This window comes from Chiloscyllium plagiosum, unplaced genomic scaffold (assembly GCF_037043375.1).
Source record: "Chiloscyllium plagiosum isolate Xiang-an unplaced genomic scaffold, Cpla_swu_hap1 HiC_scaffold_1, whole genome shotgun sequence".
Lineage (NCBI taxonomy): Eukaryota > Metazoa > Chordata > Chondrichthyes > Orectolobiformes > Hemiscylliidae > Chiloscyllium > Chiloscyllium plagiosum.
The window spans coordinates 111,928,093-111,948,887 of NW_028270139.1; the positions used below are offsets into that span (position 1 = coordinate 111,928,093).

The window sequence follows — 20,795 nt, forward strand, 5'->3', positions numbered from 1 at the left end:
GATAGAAAGGGGCTTATAATGTTGCCAAAAAGAGGAGGAAATCTGAGAGCTGTGAAGATTTTAGGATTAAGCAAAGGAGACCATGAAATTGATCATTATGTTCTATCCTTTCATTTGTTAAACTACCAAGGATCACGATAAAAAAATTAATATACTTGTGTTTGTTGGAAAAAAGGATGTGGTTAGTGAAAATAAATGTCAGTTGGAGGCAGAGACTGAGAAATTATAATGGGAAATTTGAAATTGTGAGAGTTAATAAGCAAGTTCTGTACTTTAGGAGAAAGTGAAGAATGCAGATGTTGGAGCTCAGAGCCAAGAGTGTAATGCTGGAAAAGCACAGCAGCATCCGAGGAGCAGAAGAATTGACATTTTGGGCATTAGCCCTTCATCAGGAATTCTGAAAGGTCGATTCTCCTGTTCCTTGGATGCTGCCTGACCTGCTATGCTTCTCAAGTACTGTACATTAGCCTGGATTATGCAGAGGTAATGATGAAGATGTTCATGTTTGTTTCTTCTGAGACTCTACAGTCCAAACATACGTAGTTAAATATCAAAATCTAGAAGCCAGTGGTTAAGAATTCTATGTCATAATTATTGAATAAAGAACCTGTCTGGTTCTAGAAAATTATGCTTGTAATCGCAAAATGTTCAATCACAAAAGTTCCAAGTTTATAATAGTTTAGCTTCTAATACTGTTTCCAAGTCAAATAAAATTCATAGGAAGTGTTACTAATATTAGTAACACTTATTATTAAAATATAATAAATGCATTTGACTTCCTCATTTTCTCTCAGCAAATGCCTCTGTGACTGTTGATTTTGCTTAATGGCATTCCTATTGCTAAACACCAAGTTCCCCTTTACGTAGGTCAGTTTTGGTAAAGGTGAAATCCATGCTGCAGAGATTACTAATTCTTTGTGGTCAGTTTCTGCAAGGTCAATGGTGAGTTTGCCATTCACTGCAATCTGGGCATTCTTCTTCGTAGCTGGCAGGAAAAAACCCCAGATCTAGTGAGAATGAACAACTTGAAGAAATATTACTGGAGAGGTTAAGTGGCCTGAAAAAGTGTCAAATCCCTGGACCTGATTGCTAAAGGTTTTATAAGAAGTGTCCACAGAGATGGTCCATGTTTTGATTTTGATCTTCCAGAAATCCCTAGATCCTAGAATAGTCCCTGTGGGTTAGAAATGCAACACCACTGTTCAGAAATGAAAGAACAGAGAAATGGGGAAGCTCCATTAGAGAGAAAATGTTGGAATTTGTTATTTAAGAATACAATAATGGACCTCTTAGAAAATCATAGCACAGTTGGGAGGAGTCAGTGTGGATTTATGAAAGGGAAAATAAATTTGACAGAGATTTTTTAATTTGTAACTAGCAGGGTAGTAGAAACCTCTTGAATGCAGTTGGAGCTGCACTCATCAAGGCAAATGTGGAATGTTCCATCACATGCCTGATGTGTGCTTTGTAGACGTTGGACAGGCTTTGGGGAGTCAGAAGGTGAGTTCTGCGCTGCAGTGTTCCTAGCCTCTGTGGTGCAAATGTTACTTCGACTTGTCACTTATTGGCCCAAGCCTAGGTTTTGTTCAGATCTTGTTGGATTTGGACATGGATTGGTTCAGTATCTGAGGAGTTGCGAATGGTGCAAAACATTGTGCAACCAATCGCAAACATCCCCATTTTTGATCTCAGTATGGAGGGAAGGTCATTGCGGAAGTAGCTGAAGATGGTTGGGTTGAGGACACTACCTTGAGGAATTCCTGCAGAGATGTCTTGGAACTTAGATGACTGACCTCCAGCAACCATCTAGGAGAAAGTGAGGACTGCAGATGCTGGAGATCAGAGCTGAAAATGTGTTGCTGGAAAAGCGCAGCAGGTCAGGCAGTATCCAAGGAGCAGGAGAATCGACGTTTCAGGCATGAGCCCTTCTTCAGGAATGAAGAAGGGCACATGCCCGAAACGTCGATTCTCCTGCGCCTTGGATGCTGCCTGACCTGCTGCACTTTTCCAGCAACACATTTTCAGCTCCAGCAACCATCACCCATCTTCCAATGTGCCAGTTCTGACTCCACACACTGGAGAGTTTTCCCATTAATTCTCATTGAGTTGAGTTTTGCTAGGACTCTTTGTTGTCACACTCAATCAAATGTGACCTTGATGTCAAGGTCTATCATTCTCTCCTCACCTGGGGAATTCAGCTGTTTTGTCCATGTTTGAGCCAAGACATAAATGAAGCCAGGAGCTAAGTGACCTTTGCAGAACCCAAAATATGCGTCAGTGAGCAGGTTATTGCAAAGTAAATGCTGCTTAATAGTGTTGTTAATGTCATGTTCCATCACTTTACTGATGATTGACAGTAGAGAGGGGCAGTAATTAACTGTGTTGGATTTGTCTTGCTTTTTGTATACAGGATATACCTGGGAAATGTTTCGCATGGTAGGGTAGATGCCAGCACTATAGCTGCACAGAAAGAAATTCGGAATCACAAATCCTCAGTGTTATTGTCGAAATGTTGTCAGGGCACAAAGCCTTTGCATTATCCAATGCCTCCAACCATTTCTTGATATATGTGGAGTGAATCAAATTGGCTGAAAGGTGGTTGCTGTAATGCCAGGGACCACTGGAGGGTGCAGAGATGGCTCATCCACTCAGCACCTCTTGCTGAAGATGGTTGTGAATGCTTCAACCTTATTTTTTGCACTGATATGCTTTTCCATCATTGAGGATGGGGATGTTTGTGGAGCCTCCTGCTTCAGTGAGTATATGTTCTATTATTGATGTCTGAATGGAATGCAGAAAGGATGTTACCGCTGGCTTTGACATTTACGACAGGAGATAATATCCCTGAATAAAAAAGCAATTCATTTAACTGAAAGGAAGTTCTTCTGTTAGGAGGTGGTAAATCTATGGAATTCTCTACCTCAGAAGGTGTTGGAAGTTCATTCATTAAGCAAGTTCACGACAGATTGATAGATTTTGAGTTACATCAGGGGTGTGAAGATAGTGTGGGAATATTGAAGTAGATGATCAGTCACAATGTAGAGTGGTGAACCAGAGTGAAAGGGCAATGGCTTACTTGTGCTTCAATAGCTATGTTCCTTTTTGCCAGAAAAAACAACTTGGGTGTTTTTTTTTTAACAGCTAGATCATCCAGGCAGTGTCAGGGAGACCTCAGAACAAGTAACATGAGTTTATCCTAAATTAAAAACGTATTATTGAAAATTATTTATTTTCAATTTCAAATATATAACACTAAATTTAAGATTAAATGTAAGATGAAATTAGATTTAAAAACAAATCTACTCCCTGGACTGACTGCAATAACAACAACCACAGAAAATCAGTCTTATGAAGTTTTTTTATATTTAGAATCAGGGAATGGTTACAGCTCGGGCAATTCATATTATTTATCTAATCTTGATTCAGTAATAAAGCTTTTGCCTCATTGTCAGAAGTTGTAGCTGCAGGACTTGTGGAACAACATGACTAACTTCAGTCTTGGTGGTGCCTTTTAAAGTCTAGGTTATGAAGTAAAATTTGCTGTGTTAGGAGATGTAACGATTGGTGACTAAAAGCTTGATCAAAGAGAAAGTTGTAAGAAACATCACAAAAAAGGAAACAAAAATAGAGAAGCAGAAAGGTCTAGGGAGGGAATTCCAGAGTGTAAACCTGGGAAACTGAAGTCATAGGCATAAATTTTGAGGCAGGGAAAATCTGGCATCCGAAGATTGCTAAGATCTGAGTTGTAGGGCTAGAGGAGGCTACAATATGGGGAGAGGCTGTGATATATTTGTAAATGAGGGTGGGAATTTTTAAAGTCGAGGCATTGCTGGACTAGCGGTCAATGTAGATTGGCAACCATGGATGCATTAGGTGAGCAGCATTATCCTAACTCTCATTGTGTGAGAGTTAGGATAATGGCTGCTGAGTTTGAATGATTTCAAGTTTATGTAAGATAATAGATAGGTGACTATTGAGAGGAACATTACAATAGACAAGTTTAGAGGAGATAAAGGATGGTTGAAGAAGTCAAGGAGTATAGAAGTTCTTCCTGCTGTCCAGATCCATATCTATCTGTCAACCACCATTACATAGGAATATGTATAATGGACAGCATAGAAGCTTATCATGCAGCCCTGCTAGTCTTTGCTGGTGTATGTGCTCAACAATCCTCCATGCATCCTACTCATGTAACCCCTCCAGCAGAAGCTTCTGTTATGCTACCACAAGTACACAGGTACCAAGACAAATTGAGAAGAGGGATTTATTGGAGGTTTCACTGATGGGAATTTCCCAGAACTTCAGTGGCATCACTACCCACAAGAGGAAAGTGAAGGATTTTACAGTGCAATTAAACAATTCAAATATGCTGATGATTCCCATTGGAAAGTATCAGTCAGCATGAGGAAATACTTGAAGCACAGATGGAATTGGCACAGGAACTAAACAAAGTGGGAGCAGTTTTGTGGTAGGATTGCTCCAAATATATTCTAGTTTGGTAAGTCAAAAGCCAAGAGGGGGATCTGGGTTGGATCACACCGAAAACTGGGCCAGCTCTTCTGCTGTTTGTCACAATTGAATATTTTATGGATTGTTGAAAGATATCTGAGGACACATCATTGTAAACAGTTTATGTTTGGCTCATTACTATTTGTGCACATTTTACACAGTTGCTTGCTGCAGTTCCCTCTATTACACAGGTTTCTATGCTTCAAAGATACTTAACTGGGACTTAAAGGTACTTTGGGAGATGCTGAGACTGTGAAGGCATTCTATAATTGTTAGTTCTTTTGTTCTTTAATATCTATAATTTTACTGAGCAGATATGGTTAATCATTTTTAAGATAGTTGCTATCAATACTATATTACATTCAGAATCTACTGTCTCCGGTATGTAGGGTTTATTTACTCGGAAAGCAGATTTGCTATTTAATTTATGATTAGGTAAGCTTATACAGTGTTTTTTCATTTTTTCAATATTCAGAAGAGAAGTCTCCTCCTTTCTGTTAACTGAAAAGTTCATAGTTGAAATCAATTTACCTAGTGTTGCTTAATTCCTAATAGCTGTTGGTTCAAAGTACAAACTGCCAAAAAGTTGGTATGAGTTGGGGGCACTCCTCAGTGCTATGAAAATGAGAAAATTCACATGGCTTCAATAAAAGACTGAATTTGGGATAACATTGGAGCAGAGATTTTAATCTGACTTGTACCAAATAAGAGTGTTTAATTTTGGAACCACCAAATTTCATTTAATTGTAATTTAAAACTCCTCCTATTAGTGGGAACACTTATTTAGAAAAGGCAGAAATATTATATAAAGTAGAATTAAGTAATTCTATTCAATTTGTTTTCTGGGAGACTCCAGTTTATTGAGACCAAGACCTTGAAAATAATGTTTAGCGAAATTTTCCCAAAATAATGTAGAACTTGAAAATCTAAACTGCATTTTTCTTTTTTTAGTGGCAATATAAGTGGTAGAATGTCCTCATGTCTCTACGAATGTCTGCGTGAAGCTGGACTGGAGCAGTATTACACTCACTTCACAGCAATGGGTTTTCTGAAATCGCAAGATCTAGTTAAGCTGACCATGAATGATTACTCTGTGCTGGGAATGCATAGCATGCGTGACCAAAAGCGTTTATTCCAACTCATTCAAATTATAAAAGCTGTACAAAATGAGGACCACGATGCCAGTGCAAGTACTGACTGTTCCCAGCCAGACTCACTTAATGTCTTTGTGGAGAGAACTAAACCTGGCCCTCGGCGTCAGTTGAACTTTGAGTACATACCTAATCATAAAAGGGCCAATATCAGTCAGGTTTCTGAAACCAGTAGCTATCCTCCACTATCATCTGAAAATCATCTTCAGGATACTCCTTCAGGATTGTCGAAACCTCCTTCACCAGTTGACCAGCTACCTGTCAAGTTATGTCTAAAGGATATGCGCTCTCTTCCTGAGAAGGAAGCTGATTGCTCAACAGTCCAAAATACAAAAATGATTTTGCATGTTTCAGGATATAATTATGGACTACCACATGCTGTCTTAAGGTATTGTAATGACAGTTTCAAGATTGACCGTGCATTAGTTTGTAGTTTTAGAATTTTTGCAAAACTCTGAGTATTAATGTGATCACAATATTAAGAGACAGTGGGTCAATGCATGATTTTTATTTTGTGGGAAATTGGTTGAATTTAGGAGTGGATATAATTGACATCTGCTATTGGTATTGCATAAGACTAGTTTATATATCAAAAATAATCTCTCAGTTCTTGAATATTGATGATCTCCTAGTGTCTTGATATCCAGTGAGATGAGATAAATACTTTTGTTCATAGAACTTTTGTAGACTATTCCTTATGTGTTAACTATATTTTCATCGATGTCAGAAAACATATTCTTGAGTTTCTCTGGGGAAGCAGAAGGTTTCTGGATTCTATTGGGCCACAGGGCCACTGCAGTTACCAGATTTCTCATCTGTTGATCTGCTGCAATATTTCTGTTGCTGTACAGTGGCTAAAGCCATTTTATGTTATTAGAATACTTATTATTTTGGATAGTTGATTTGGTCCATCGCAGGATATGACAATAGGACCTTCAAATGTGTCAATATTTTCATGCAATTGCTTGTTTCCAAAAGGCTTGGGACACAAAGCCTTGCGTTCATAGTGCAAGGTTGGGTAGTCAGCCCTTCACATCTGTACTGTCATCTTAAAAGATTCACTGTACTTGTTGCATAGCCCAGTGAAACTTTCTCCTTCAAATATTTCTCCAATTTCTTTCTAAAAGTCATTGTTGAATCTGGTTCTACCACCCTTCAGGTTGTGTATTACAGCTCATCAGAAGTCATTAAAGTCATAGAGATGTACAGCATGGAAACCGAGCCTTCGGTCCAACCTGTCCATGCCAACCAGATATCCCAACCCCAATCTAGTTCTTCCTGCCAAAGAAAACAATTTTTTTTTTCTTGTTTTGCCTATTGCGTTATTTACTCTCAGAAGCCTTTGTAATATTAGACACTGGTTTTAAATCTCTCCTTAACTTTCTCAGCTTTAATATGGACAGTCCCAGCTTCTCTAGTCTTTGGTCCTGGAACTTCAGTTATGTACAATCTTGTAAGTTTTATAAACACCCTCTTGAGTTTCTTTATATCCTTTATAAAAAATTGTACTCTGAATTGGCCGCAATAGTCGAGTAGGAGCTTGACTCGTATTTTGTAAAAGTTTAGGATAACTTATTTTAGGTCTTATCCTTCTATTAATAAAACCAAAGATGCTTTTTGAACGGCCTCCTCAATGGTATACCTCCTTTTCAAATTGCTTATTTTTTTTTTGCATCTCGTTTGCTGTAACCCCATAAAATTATAGCATTTATTTTGTATTTTCCCCCATAACCATTTTTCTATCTGATGTGTATCTACATATTTCAGATACTTCAGAAGTCAAATGCTGCTCTCCTTGCTGTTTATTGCATTTATGAGTTTTGTTCATAGAAGCTTACAAATTAGGATCCATCAGTATGCCATTTGGTTATTGAGATCATGGCTGATTTGATTGTGGTCTCAATTCCACATTCTTGTCTAACCTCTACAATTTTGGGATTATCTTGTCAATCAAGAATCTAACTCAATCTTAAAAATATTCAATATTCAATTCAAAGCTCATTTGGTTTGCCTTCTGCAAATTTTGAAATGATGCCTGGTGTGCACTAAAATGTATATCACAAAGTGTAATCATTTTGAATGTCAACCTAAGGGGGAGTACTGTATCCTTCCTTGCAATCAGAAAAACAAGTGAATACTACAGTTTTCTGTTTGCTAATTTTGTATCCTTAGTAGTGTGATATGCTCTTGTTGGATGTGGGAGTTTATGGAGAGTTTACATGTTACTCAGGATTATATCTGCAATAAATGCCGTTGGTTGCGAATCCAATTAAATGGAATGGTTTGAGTGACATTTAGAGGCAATGAAGAATTTGCAAGAGCAAGGGGGTGTGATGGCTGGCAGTTATAGGAAGGGAGAAAAGTCGCAGATGCAGTCACATAGATGGGTTAACTCTAGGAATGGTTAGGCAGGTAGTGCAGGAGTCTTCTGTGGCTATCCTCATTTCAAACAAGTATGCTGTTTTGGAAAATGTAGGGGGTTATGGATTATCAGGGGAATGTAGCACGAACAGCCAAGTTTCTGGTATTGAGACTGGCTCTAATGCAATGAGGGGTATGTCGGGTTCCAAGCGATCAATTGTGTTAGGGAACTCTGTAGTCCAAGGCACAGACAGACGTTTCTGTGGCCAACAATGAAAAATTAGAATGGTGTGTTGCTTTCCTGGTACCAGGATCAAGGATGTCTCAGAGAGGGTGCAGAATGTTCTCAAGGGTGAGAGGGGCCAGCAGGAGGTCATTGTACACATTGGAAATAACGACATAGGAAGGGTAAAGATTGAGATTCTGAAGGGAGAATACAGAGAGTTAGGCAGGAAATTAAAAAGGAGGTCCTCAAGAGTAGGAATATCTGGATTACTCCTGGTGCTACGAGCTAGTGCAGGTAGCATCAGGAGGCTAGAGCAGATGAATGCATGGCTGAGGAGCTGCTGTATGGGAGAAGGATTCACATTTTTGGATCATTGGAATCTCTTTTGGGATAGAATTGACCTATACAAGAAAGACAGATTACACTTGAATTGGAAGAGGACTAGTATACTGGCAGGGAGATTTGCTAGAGTTGCTCAGGATTATTTAAACTGGTAAGGTGTGGGGGATGGGACCCAGGGATATAGTGAGGAAAGAGATCAATCTGAGACTGGTACAGTTGAGAAAAGAAGTGAGTCAAACAGTCAGGGCAGGAAGGGATAAAGCAGAGAAAAAGGTAGGGCTGATAAATTAAACTGCATTTATTTCAATGCAAGAGGCCTAACAGGGAAGGCAGATGAACTCAGGGCATGGTGAGGAACATGGGACTGTGATATCATAGCAATTACAGAAAAAATGGCTCAGGGATGGACAGGACTGACAGCTTAAGGTTCCAGGATACAAATGCTACAGGAAGGACAGAAAGGGATGCAAGAGAGGAGGGGGAGTGGCATTTTTGATCAGGGATAGCATTACAGATGTACTGAGGGAGGATATTCCCAGAAATACATCCAGGGAGGTTATTTGGGTGGAACTGAAAACTAAGAAACGGATGATCACCTTATTGGAATTGTATTGTAGACCTCCTAATAGTCAGAGGGAAATTGAGAAACAAATTTGTAAGGAGATTTCAGTTATCTGGAAGAATAATAGGGTGGTTATGGTAGGGGATTTTAACTTTCCAAACACAGACTGGGACTGCTATCGTGTAAAGGGTTTAGATGGAGAGGAATTTGTTAAGTGGAGACAAGAAAACTTTCTGCTTCAGTATGTGGATGTACCTACAAGAGAAGGTGCAAAACTTGACCTACTCTTGGGAAATAAGGCAATGCAGGTGACTAAGGTGTCAGTGGGGGAGCACTTTGGGGCCAGCAACCATAATTTACTAGGTTTAAAATAGATAGACCAGATCGAAAAGTTGAAGTTCTAAATTGGAGAAAGGTCAGTTTTGACAGTATTAGGTAAGAACTTTCAAAAGCTGATTAGGGGCAGATGTTCTCAAGTAAAGGGATGGCTGGACAATGGGAAGCCTTCAGAAATGAGATAACGAGCATGCAGCGACAGTATATTCCTGTCAGGGTGAAAGGAAAGGCTGGTAGGTATACAGAATGCTGGTTGACGAGAGAAATTGAGGGTCAAGAGTGTGTTGCTTGGAAAGCACAGCAGGTCAGGCATCATCCGAGGAGCAGGAGAATTGACATTTCGGGCATAACCCCTTCATCAGGAATGAGGCCTGTGGGCTGGGGCTGAGAGATAAATGGGAGGGGAGTGGGGTGTGGGGAAGGTAGCTAAGAAGGCGATCGGTAGATGAAGGTGAGGAAGAAGGTGTTGGGTCAGGGGGGGAGTAATGGACAGGTCTGGAGGTGGTGCTGAGTTGGAGGCTTGGGACTGGAGATAATGTTGGGGGAATGGAATTGAGGAAGCTGTTGAAATCCACATTTATCCTGTGTGGTTGTCGGGTCCCAAGGCAGAATATGAGGTGTCCTTCCTCCAGTTTGGCAGTGGAGAAAGCCAGACCTGCATGTCCTTGACAGAGTGGGAGGGTGAGTTGAAGTGTTCAGTCACGGGGTGGTGAGGTTGGTGCGTGCAGGTGTCCCAGAGATGTTCTCTGAAATGATCCACAATAAGGCGACCTGTCTTCCTGATGCAGAGGAGACCACACTGGGTGCAACGAATGCAGTCGATGACATTAATTGAGGTACAGGAAAATTTCTGATGGATGTGGAAGGATCCCGAAGCACCCTTGGATGGAGGTGAGGGGAGTGTTGTGGGTGCAGATTTTGCGCTTGCTGCGATGGTGGGGAAAGGTGCCAAGAGTGGGGTGTGGACTGAGGCATGGACCTGATGAGGGAGTCTTGGAGGGAATGGTCTCTCTAGAATGCTGATAGGGTAGGGAGGGAAATATATCTTTGGTGGGGTCCATTTGAAGGCTGCAGAAGTGGTGGAGGATGATGTGATGTATGCGAAGGTTGGTGGTGTGGGAGGTGAGGACCAAGGGGGTTCTATCCTTCTTGCATTGGGAGGGGTGTGGTTTGGTTAAGAAAAAGAAGGAAACATATGACAGGATAGATCAAGTGAATCTTAAAACTATAAAGACAGTTGGAGTATACTTAAGAGGGAAATCAGGAGGGCAAAAAGGGGACATGAGATAGCTGTGTCAAATAGAATTAAGGAGAATCCAAAGAGTTTTTACAAATACATTAAGGACAAAAGGGTAACTAGGGAGAGAATAACGCCCCTCGGAGATCAGCAAGGTGGCTTTCGTGTGGATCCGCTGGGAATGTGAGAGATACTAAACGATCAGTGTTTACTGTGGAAAAGGACATGGAAGATATAGAATGTAGAGAAATAGATGGTGACATCTTGAAAAATGTCTATATTACAGAGGAGAAAGTGCTGGATGTCTTGAAATGCATATAAGTGGTTAAATCCCCAGGACCTGATCAGGTGTACCCTAGAATTCTGTGGGAAGCGAGTGAAGTGATCGCTGGTCCTCTTGCTGAGATATTTGTATCAATGATGGTCACAGATGAGGTGCTGGAAGACTGGAGGTTCGCTAACGTGGTGCCACTATTTAAGAAATGTGGCAAGGAAAAGCCAGGTAGACCAGTCAGCCTGATGTTGATGGTGGGTAAGTTTTTGGAGGGAACCCTGAGGGACAGGGTGTACAAGTACATGGAAAGGTAAAGACTGATTAAGGTTAGTCAACATGGCTTTGTGCATGGGAAATCATGTCTCACAAACTTGATTGAGTTTTTTGAGGAAGTAACTAAGAGGATTGATGAGGACAGAGCGATAGATGTGATCTATATGGACTTCAGTAAGGCGTTCAACAAGGTTCCCCATGGGAGACTGGTTAGAAAGGTTTGATATCATGGAATACAGGGAGAACTAGCCATTTGGATACAGAACTGGCTCAAAGGTAGAAGCCAGAGGGTGGGGTTGAAGGGTTGTTTTTCAGACTGGAAGCCTGTGACTAGTGGAGTGCCACAAGGATTGGTGCTGTTTCTGAAGATCTTGACCCTCGGGAGGGGTCTCTCGGTTCCGCGATCAGTCAAATAATCAATAGGAATGCGGTCTGCTTCAGCAAGATTTCAGTTTATCGTGACACCTGACACATTTGTCCAGCAACACAGAGGTTAAAAGCTTCTGTGTTCCTTGAAGAAAGTGCGCAATTCCACTTCGAACAAAGGCAATTTTTATTTTTTTTTTAAGAAATCGTGTAAAATGCAATAAAATGACATAGTGGACAGCAGGTTAACCCATGATATTTTTTGGAAAACAAAGTTGTTTACTACATATTTATCTCTTCCCACCTGTATTTAAAGGTTAACTGGGATGGTCAGTAATGTCCTATCTAGCTTAGTTAATTCCATACTGTGAAGGCCCCATTGTCTGCTTTATCTTTTGATCCAGTTAGCTCAGCAAGACAGAAATGCAGCTTTTAGCAGGGTGAGAAACCATTTTAAACAGTGTTAATTTGCAGCATGAAGCCATTTTGTTATGTTACTTTGTATTAAGAAGCCATTTTGTGATTACCGAAAGCATGCATAAATTGGTTGCTCCTGACAACAACCTAATTCCAGATTTTAGATCCTCAGGTCCACTACTTTTCGTCATTTATATAAACTCATCAGAGGCCCATTGATTATTCTCAATGATGATTTTTCCCCTTTGCCATTGCTTATTTTTACCTAAACTGGGAAAACAGTAGTAGTAGTAGTAAGTCTATCACTACTCACCATGACAATAATACTATCATTTATTAACGATGCTATCCCACCTCGTTTTCTTTGTTCTATTTTTCTGGAACATTGAAGACCCTTGAATATTAACTTCCTAGTCTTGCTCACCCTGTAACTACATCTCTGAAATATCTATCAAGTGATATTCAATTATTTCTATTTGTGCAGTGAACTCATGAATACAGAACTGGTCAAAGGTAGAAGACAGAGGGTAGTGGTGGAGGGTTGTTCTTCTTCAGACTGGAAACCTGTGACCAGTGGAGTGCCTCAAGGATCAGTGCTATGTCCACTACTTTTTGTCATTTACATAAATGATTTGAATGTCAACGTAAGAGATATAGTTAGTAAGTTTGCAGATGACACCAAAATTGGAGGTGTTGTGGACAGTGTAGAAAGTTGCCTCTGATTATAAAGGGATTTTGATCAGATGAGCCAATGGACTGAGGAGTGGCAAATGGAATTTAATTTAGATAAATGCGAAGTGCTGCATTTTGGGAAAGCAAATCTTAGCAACACTTAATGGTAAGGTCCTGCGGAGTGTTGCTGAACAAAGGGACCTTGGAGTGCAGGTTCATAACTCCTTGAAAGTAGAGCTGCAGGTAGGTAGGATAGTAAAGAAGGCGTTTGGTATGCTTTCCTTTATTGGCCACCCCATCCACCTGGACACCCCGTGCTGGCCTCCTACCTGCCCTCGACCTCTTCATAGCCAACTGCCGCCGCGATATTAACCGCCACCTGAACTCCCCCACCCCACTCACCCACTCCAACCTCTCACCCTCGGAACGCGCAGCCCTCCACTCACTCCGCTGCAACCCCAACCTCACTATCAAACCAGCAGACAAGGGAGGCGCGGTAGTAGTTTGGCGCACCGACCTCTACACCGCTGAGGCCAAACGCCAGCTCGCAGATACCTCCTCCTACTGCCCCCTTGACCATGACCCCACCCCCCACCACCAAACCATCATCTCCCAGACAGTCCATAACCTCATCACCTCGGGGGATCTCCCATCCACCGCCTCCAACCTCATAGTCCCACAACCCCGCACCTCCCGCTTCTACCTCCTGCCCAAAATCCACAAACCTGACTGCCCCGGCCGACCCATTGTCTCCGCCTGCTCCTGCCCCACCGAACTCATCTCTGCGTACCTTGACACCGTCCTGTCCCCCTTAGTCCAAGAACTTCCAACCTATGTTCGGGACACCACCCACGCCCTCCACCTGCTCCATGATTTTCGCTTCCCCGGTCCCCAACGCCTTATTTTCACCATGGACATCCAGTCCCTGTACACCTCCATCCCCCATCACGAAGGACTCAAAGCCCTCCGCTTCTTTCTTTCCCGCCGTACCGACCAGTACCCTTCCACTGACACCCTCCTTCGACTGACTGAACTGGTCCTCACCCTGAACAACTTCTCTTTCCAATCCTCCCACTTCCTCCAAACGAAAGGAGTAGCCATGGTCCCCCGCATGGGCCCCAGCTATGCCGGCCTCTTCGTAGGATATGTGGAACAATCCATCTTCCGCAACTACACTGGCCCCACCCCCCACCTTTTCCTCCGCTACATCGATGACTGTATCAGCGCCGCCTTGTGCTCCCACGAGGAAGTTGAACAGTTCATCCACTTCACCAACACCTTCCACCCCGACCTCAAATTCACCTGGACAGTCTCAGATTCCTCCCTCCCCTTCCTCGACCTTTCTATTTCTATCTCAGGCGACGGAATCAACACGGACATCTACTACAAACCGACCGACTCCCACAGCTACCTGGACTACACCTCCTCCCATCCTGCCCCCTGTAAAAACGCCATCCCATTCTCCCAATTCCTTCGACTCCGCCGCATCTGCTCCCAGGAGGACCATTTCCAAAAACGCACAACCCAGATGGCCTCCTTTTTCAAGGACCGCAATTTCCCCCCCGACGTGGTCGACGATGCCCTCCACCGCATCTCTTCCACTTCCCGCTCCTCCGCCCTTGAACCGCGCCCCTCCAACCGCCACCAGGACAGAACCCCACTGGTCCTCACCTACCACCCCACCAATCTCCATGTACAGCGCATCATCCGCCGTCATTTCCGCTACCTCCAAATGGACCCCACCACCAAGGATATATTTCCCTCCCCTCCCCTATCAGCATTCCGTAAAGACCACTCCCTCCGTGACTCCCTCGTCAGATCCACACCCCCCACCAACCCAACCTCCACTCCCGGCACCTTCCCCTGCAACCGCAGGAGGTGCAAGACTTGCGCCCACACCTCCCCCCTCACCTCCCTCCAAGGCCCCAAAGGAAACTTCCATATCCGCCACAGATTCACCTGCACCTCCATACATATCATCTATTGCATCCTCTGCACCCGATGTGGCCTCCTCTATGTTGGGGAGACAGGCCGGCTACTTGCGGAGCGTTTCAGAGAACACCTCTGGGACACCCGGACCAACCCAACCACCCTGTAGCTCAACATTTCAATTCCCCCTCCCACTCCACCAAGGATATGCAGGTCTTTGGACTCCTCCATCGTCAGACCACAACAAAACGACGGTTGGAGGAAGAAGCCTCATCTTCCGGCTAGGAACCCTCCAACCACAAGGGATGAACTCGGATTTCACCAGTTTCCTCATTTCCCCTCCCCCCATCCTGTCTCAGTCAAATCCATCAAATTCAGCACTGCCTTCCTAACCTGAGATCTTCTTCCCGACCTCTCCGCCCCCACCCCAGTCTGACCTATCACCCTCACCTTGACCTCTTTCCACCCATCACATTTCCGACGCCCCTCCCCCAAGTCCCTCCTCCCTACCTTTTATCTTAGCCTGCTGGACAAACTTTCCTCATCCCTGAAGAAGGGCTTATGCCCGAAACGTCGATTCTCCTGTTCCCTGGATGCTGCCTGACTTGCTGCGCTTTTCCAGCAACACATCTCCGGCTCTGATCTCCAGCATCTGCAGACCTCACTTTCTCCTATGTATATTAAATGCACTGTCTACATCAATTCTTCACCTCACTTCAGTAAAAAGTCTCAATCGAACATGGTTTACCTTTCACAAATGTTGCTAGCTCTCATTCATTAAATGTTTTTCCAAATTACAATTTATTTTGTCTAGATTTATAATGAAACCTGATCATCTAAATCCAGGCTCCATGTACTTGAGCGTTAGTGTTGGGAGCAAGTACACGTCTGTTTAGCCAGCATGCCCCGTTGTAATGGAATTAGAATTAGATTTTATTTATAGGACTGCATAAATACAGTGTAAAGTGTACTAAGTGGCTGTTCTCTGGCATCACCTTGGTGACAAAATCAGAATTAAATAAAAAACATCAGAAATAAAAGTTAAGAAAAACATCCAGATCTTCATCTAAGTATTGTCTCCATAAAAGTGTTTGGAATCACTGATGCAGGCACCCAGGCCTAACCATACCTGAAATCTCGATCAACAGTCGCCGGATGGAGCTGTGTTCTTGTTGCAAATGATGCTGCTGCCATCTCCAATCACAGGGAGGAGCCACATTCGCCACCTCCGAATGCTGGGAGGCTGCTGCCAATCCAACCATGGCCCACTCTTTCTGCTGATGCCATGCTGCCACTGTCTTGCATTGCCAAGAGGAGCCTTGGAAGAACCGTGTCAGCTACTGCATCCGATCACTGGGAGAAATTGCATCTGTTGCCATCTCCCACTGCCACCTCAGACTGCTGGGATGCTGCTGCCATTCTGTACATGGCCAGCTCTCTCTCTGTACCGACGCTGCCAATGAACCCATCACAAAATGCTTTAAAGAAAATAAAATGAATAAAAAAAAGAAAGAAAACAAAAATATAAGTGCAAAGGAGAAAAAGACGAGAGCAGACGAGCTCCAGGCTCAGGAGACCGCCTACAGTCCAGCTACTCCACTGAGATCTTGGGTATATATTGGGCAATGCCCTTTAATTTGTATAAAACTGGTTTTGGTCCATCTCCAGAAGACACCCAGACACACAGCTATAGCTCTAATTGGACGCCAGTGATTCTGTGCCACACCACTGCCAGTATTGCAGGAGGCCTGTGTGGAAGAGAAACCTTGCATGCAGTAAATCCAGATAAGTCTTCTCAGGTAGGGAGTAGGAGGACGTGATATACAAGGTAGGAGGATGATGATAAAATGAAGGGATGAAGAACTGTGGGGGAAGCTTCTGATTAAGGTCCAGCTGTCTGTTTTCTTGAATGTGGATAGTCTGCAAGACTTTGCACATTGTTTCTCAAAGATCCCCACTGTTGATATTAGCTGATTGGTCAGAAGTTCTGGGATTTATCCCTGTCTTTAATGCAGACAGAGAAAAAGTATACATTTATTGTCGCAGCCGTGTCCTTAAGTGTCATTGAGATCCATAGCATAGAAAAAGACATGCCAGTCAAAAACCGCTATTCTCATCCCATTTTCCATCACTTGGCCCATATCTTTGTATGGCTGGGCATCACAAGACTACATCTAAATGCTGCTTAAATGTTATGAGGATTTCTGCCTGCACCACCCTTACAGCCAGTGAATTCTACATTCCCACTACCCTCTGTGAAAATGTTTTTCCTCACATCTCCTCTAAACCTCTGCCTCTTACCTTTAAATCTATGCCCCCGCCCCAACTGTGTCACTGATCCCTCTATCAAGGGGAAAGGTTTCTTTCTATTTACCCTTTCTATGCCCAAAGTTCATTACAGGTTGCTTTTTGAAGTCGAGTTGAGAAAGCGTATTAGGTGTGAGCAAGTAGGGAAAGAGTTAAGTTTAGGGTTGCTTGACAAAGGCTCAGCAAGCATGACTTTGACCAGATAAGAACTTGCAGTAAACAACGGGGTGCTGGAGGCCAAGGTAGTGGTTTAATGACAAGGAGAACATCTGTTGTGTAATGCCAGTTAATGAGCTGAAGAACATGAAGAAATTCAGATGGCGTCATCTTTACTGTTACTGCTGATTGTTACGGTCACCCAGTCAATGTAGATGTTGCCTTATTTGAATGCTGCTCCCTGTAAGTGACTGTATAATTCCTTAAGAATCTGCTGTTCAAGAGAAGACCAAGAACTCGCGTCTTTGTGTACATGGGCGATTGCTCTCTCCCCAGGGCTTGAAGTAAAGATGAAGAAGGTAGAGCCATACTGTGTCTCTGAGTGTTTGCTTTGACTGACATGGAAACGGGACGACATAATCACAATTATAATGGAGCTGGTGGATTGTTTCGTTTCTAGAATTATTATTTATTCTACACCTTTTTATTCCTAGGCCTGTGAACCCTGGGAAAGAACAGGCATGGATTGAGGTTGAAAAAATCCACGTTTGTGTTCGAAAGCGACCTCTGGGAGTACGAGAAGTGCGACGTGGAGAAATTGATGTTGCAAAAGTGGAAGAAAATAGATCTGTCCTTATTCATGAGAAAAAGGAAGCGGTTGATTTGAAGCAGTATGTCCAACAAGTAGGAATTCTTATTTTTGTTTATTAATTCCTTCAATTTTAAATGTTGACTGATGAATATTCATTGGTAATGAAATTGTATCAGTTTGCTAGGAAAAAAGATAAATATACTGATTATAAAAAGAATGATAATATGTAGGCTACATGAGTTAGGTTTGAATGATAAGCTATCTGAATTGCAACATGTGTTCTGTCTTGATCCTCACAGATATACTTTGGAATGTGTTCTGTCATGATCCTCACAGGTATACTTTAGAATATGAACAGTTGCACACCACTTTAAATACTTGTGTATTTCTGCTATACTGTTTCTCATCTATCTGTGTATTGCATACAGTATTCTCTCCGTACCCGCGGAGGATACATTCCAAGACCTACTGTGGAAGCCCAAAACTGTAGATAGCAGCGAACCCATTCATTAAAGTGGGAAATTTCCCTTTCTGGCAGCCTCCTGGTCCCTGGTTCTGAAAGGTTCTCTGTAATATGTTCAGGCCGCGGTAAACCATGGGTAACAAACTGTGGAAACTGGACCCGCGCACACGGAAATTGCCCTGTATTTGATTCAGCAACAACTGTGGAGAGAGAAACAGAATTAATATTTTGAGTCAGATATGGCTCTTCTTCAGTTCAGAAGAATAGTCATTTGGACTGGAACTGTCATCTTTGTTTCTCTCTCCACAGCTGCCACCAGACCTACTGAGTATCTTCAGCATATTCTATTTTTATTTCAAATTTCCAGCATCTACAGTATTTTACCTTTATATGCATTGTGTATTTTTTATCCCCATGGAAACATGTTGCTGAGGGTTTTGTTTTACACTGGAAATCTATTGAAACTGTGCTATTATGTTCAAAGATGTGCGGGTTAGGTGGATTAGCCAAGCTTAAAAAAAATTGTCCTGTAGGCCCAGGGATGAGCAGGTTAGGTGGGTTAACCATGATTTTAAAAAGATCTGAAGGATTACAGGGATGGGATGGGTCTGAATGGGGTGTTGTCCGGAAGGTTGACGTAGACTCAGTGGGCCAAATGGCGTCTTTCTGCACCATAGGGATTCTGTGATGCTGTGAATTTTACAATTTGTGCTATTCTTCTCGTATTCATGTTTTAAAAGCAGTGTGTAATTACTGCTAATAGGATCCCAGAAGGCAGCACAAAAGGTTTGAATGGTCCCCAATAATAAGCAGCGTCAAAAAGCATTTGACAGGCAGATGACATATCTTTCTTTTTATAAAAAAAGGTGGAGAATTACTGTGAGTCAGGTCAGGGTCAGTATAGAGCCGACCAGCATCACTATGTAGTAGACTGGGAAAAGTGTGAAGCTTTTATGGGGAGATGGCAGAGCAGCGGTAATGTTGTGAGATTAATAACCAAGAGGACTCATCTAATGCTCTGGGGATATTAGTTCAAATTCTACATTGACAATTGGCTAGGTTTTAATTCAATTAATAAATCCAGAATATAAAGCTATTCTTCTTTAACAGAGCTGAAAATGTGTTGCTGGAAAAGCGCAGCAGGTCAGGCAGCATCCAAGGAACAGGAGAATCGACGTTTCGGGCATAAGCCCTTATGCCCGAAATGTCGATTCTCCTGTTCTTTGGATGCTGCCTGACCTGCTGCGCTTTTCTAGCAACACATTTTCAGCTCTGATCTCCAGCATCTGCAGTCCTCACTTTCTGCTCAAAGATTTTAACCTACTGTGAATATTCTTCTTTAACAGTCACCATGAAACTACAATCTGTTGTTCGAAATATCCAATTGATTCACTAATGTCCTTCAGGGAAGGAAATTAGCCATCCTATCTGGATGAGTCTGTATGTGACTCTAGATCTACACCAATATGGTTGATTTTTTATTTATACTCTGAAGTGGGCAAGCCATTTGGTTCAACGGCAGTTGGGGATGAGAAACAAATGTGATCTTGCCAATGATGCTAACATCAAGCAAGTTAGGATCTCTGAAGCAAACTGGAATCACTGTCAAGCAGTTTGGGAATCACTGAATAGAGAGAGAAAAAAAATCAAACTGTGCCATCATAGGAAGATTGTGGGTTGATTGGCTGAGAATATTCCAGCTTTGTTTCCTTTACTTCAAAGTTAGTTTGAGGAACTGTGTTATGTAAAAAACTTTATTTTTGGTTACACTTACTTGGAAGTCAAGCCTGTGGGAGAGGTGCAGAGTCGCTCTCAGGATGCTGCCTGTCTTTTACCAGGACCTAATCACTGTCTGGAATATGGTCAAATTGCGTCACGCCTACCCTCTGGCAGGAGTAGCAGCTGTCGTTGGGGAGCCTTTGCTCAGGAATTCACACCTCCGTACTCGCAGGTTCGAGTGGTTGTTGGAGGGGACGGCTGTGGCAGCGAGGGTGACCAGGGTTGGGGACATGTTGGGTAGTGAGGGCCTGGGTTGGATGCTGCCGCAGGATATAGCAAGCAGGGCAGCGGTAGACATCTGGTTCGTGGCCACTGCGATTTGACACTTTACAACGGTGGTGCTTGGGCCTGACATAGTGCACCAGTTGGAGGATGATCAGTTGTCCGGTGGAATCCCGTTTGCGCGTACCCCTGCCAGGATGGGATTTCACATTGGCCCCAAAGTCCCGTACTTCCCGCGGGAACCTGTGCCCCACAACCTGAGCCATCTCCGGAGTTATAGTTTTGCCCCCTTTAGGGACATAAAATGGCGGGCCCTGTACAGACTACTGCTGTACACCGTCCACCTCTTTTCCCTCATCCATCTCCTGGACACGCCTTGGCATGTCACTGGGCTCCCTATGCGGGAGTCCTTCCCCTTTCTGACTGGGACCTGGGGTGGAGAGTGCTGCACGCAGCGGTCTCCTGCAACTGCAAATTGCAGTGGTTCATGGACTGCCAGCCCAACCGCTTGTTCTGTGGTGCTGTGGAGTCAGTGAACTATGTATATATTGGGTGTGGGCTTGGGATTTTCTTAAAAACCTTCTCTGTTTTTGTATGCACTTCAGCCCCATGTTCCTGATC

The 20,795-nt window shown here is 43.0% G+C and overlaps 1 protein-coding gene across 4 annotated transcripts in view; it reads left to right on the plus strand.

Annotated features, from left to right (window-relative positions):
* LOC122548705 (kinesin-like protein KIF24) overlaps positions 1–20,795 on the plus strand; it is a 130,101-nt gene that overhangs the window by 12,714 nt on the left and 96,592 nt on the right. For 2 of the 4 annotated variants that reach the window (XM_043687515.2, XM_087989900.1), the window contains exons 1-2: positions 5,480–6,048; positions 17,613–17,802. In XM_043687515.2, coding sequence (XP_043543450.2) covers positions 5,480–6,048; positions 17,613–17,802 — 759 coding nt within the window. Of the gene's footprint in view, positions 1–5,479; positions 6,049–17,612; positions 17,803–20,795 lie in introns of those variants that run through there. The other 2 variants (XM_043687516.2, XM_087989910.1) reach the window with 2 other exon arrangements.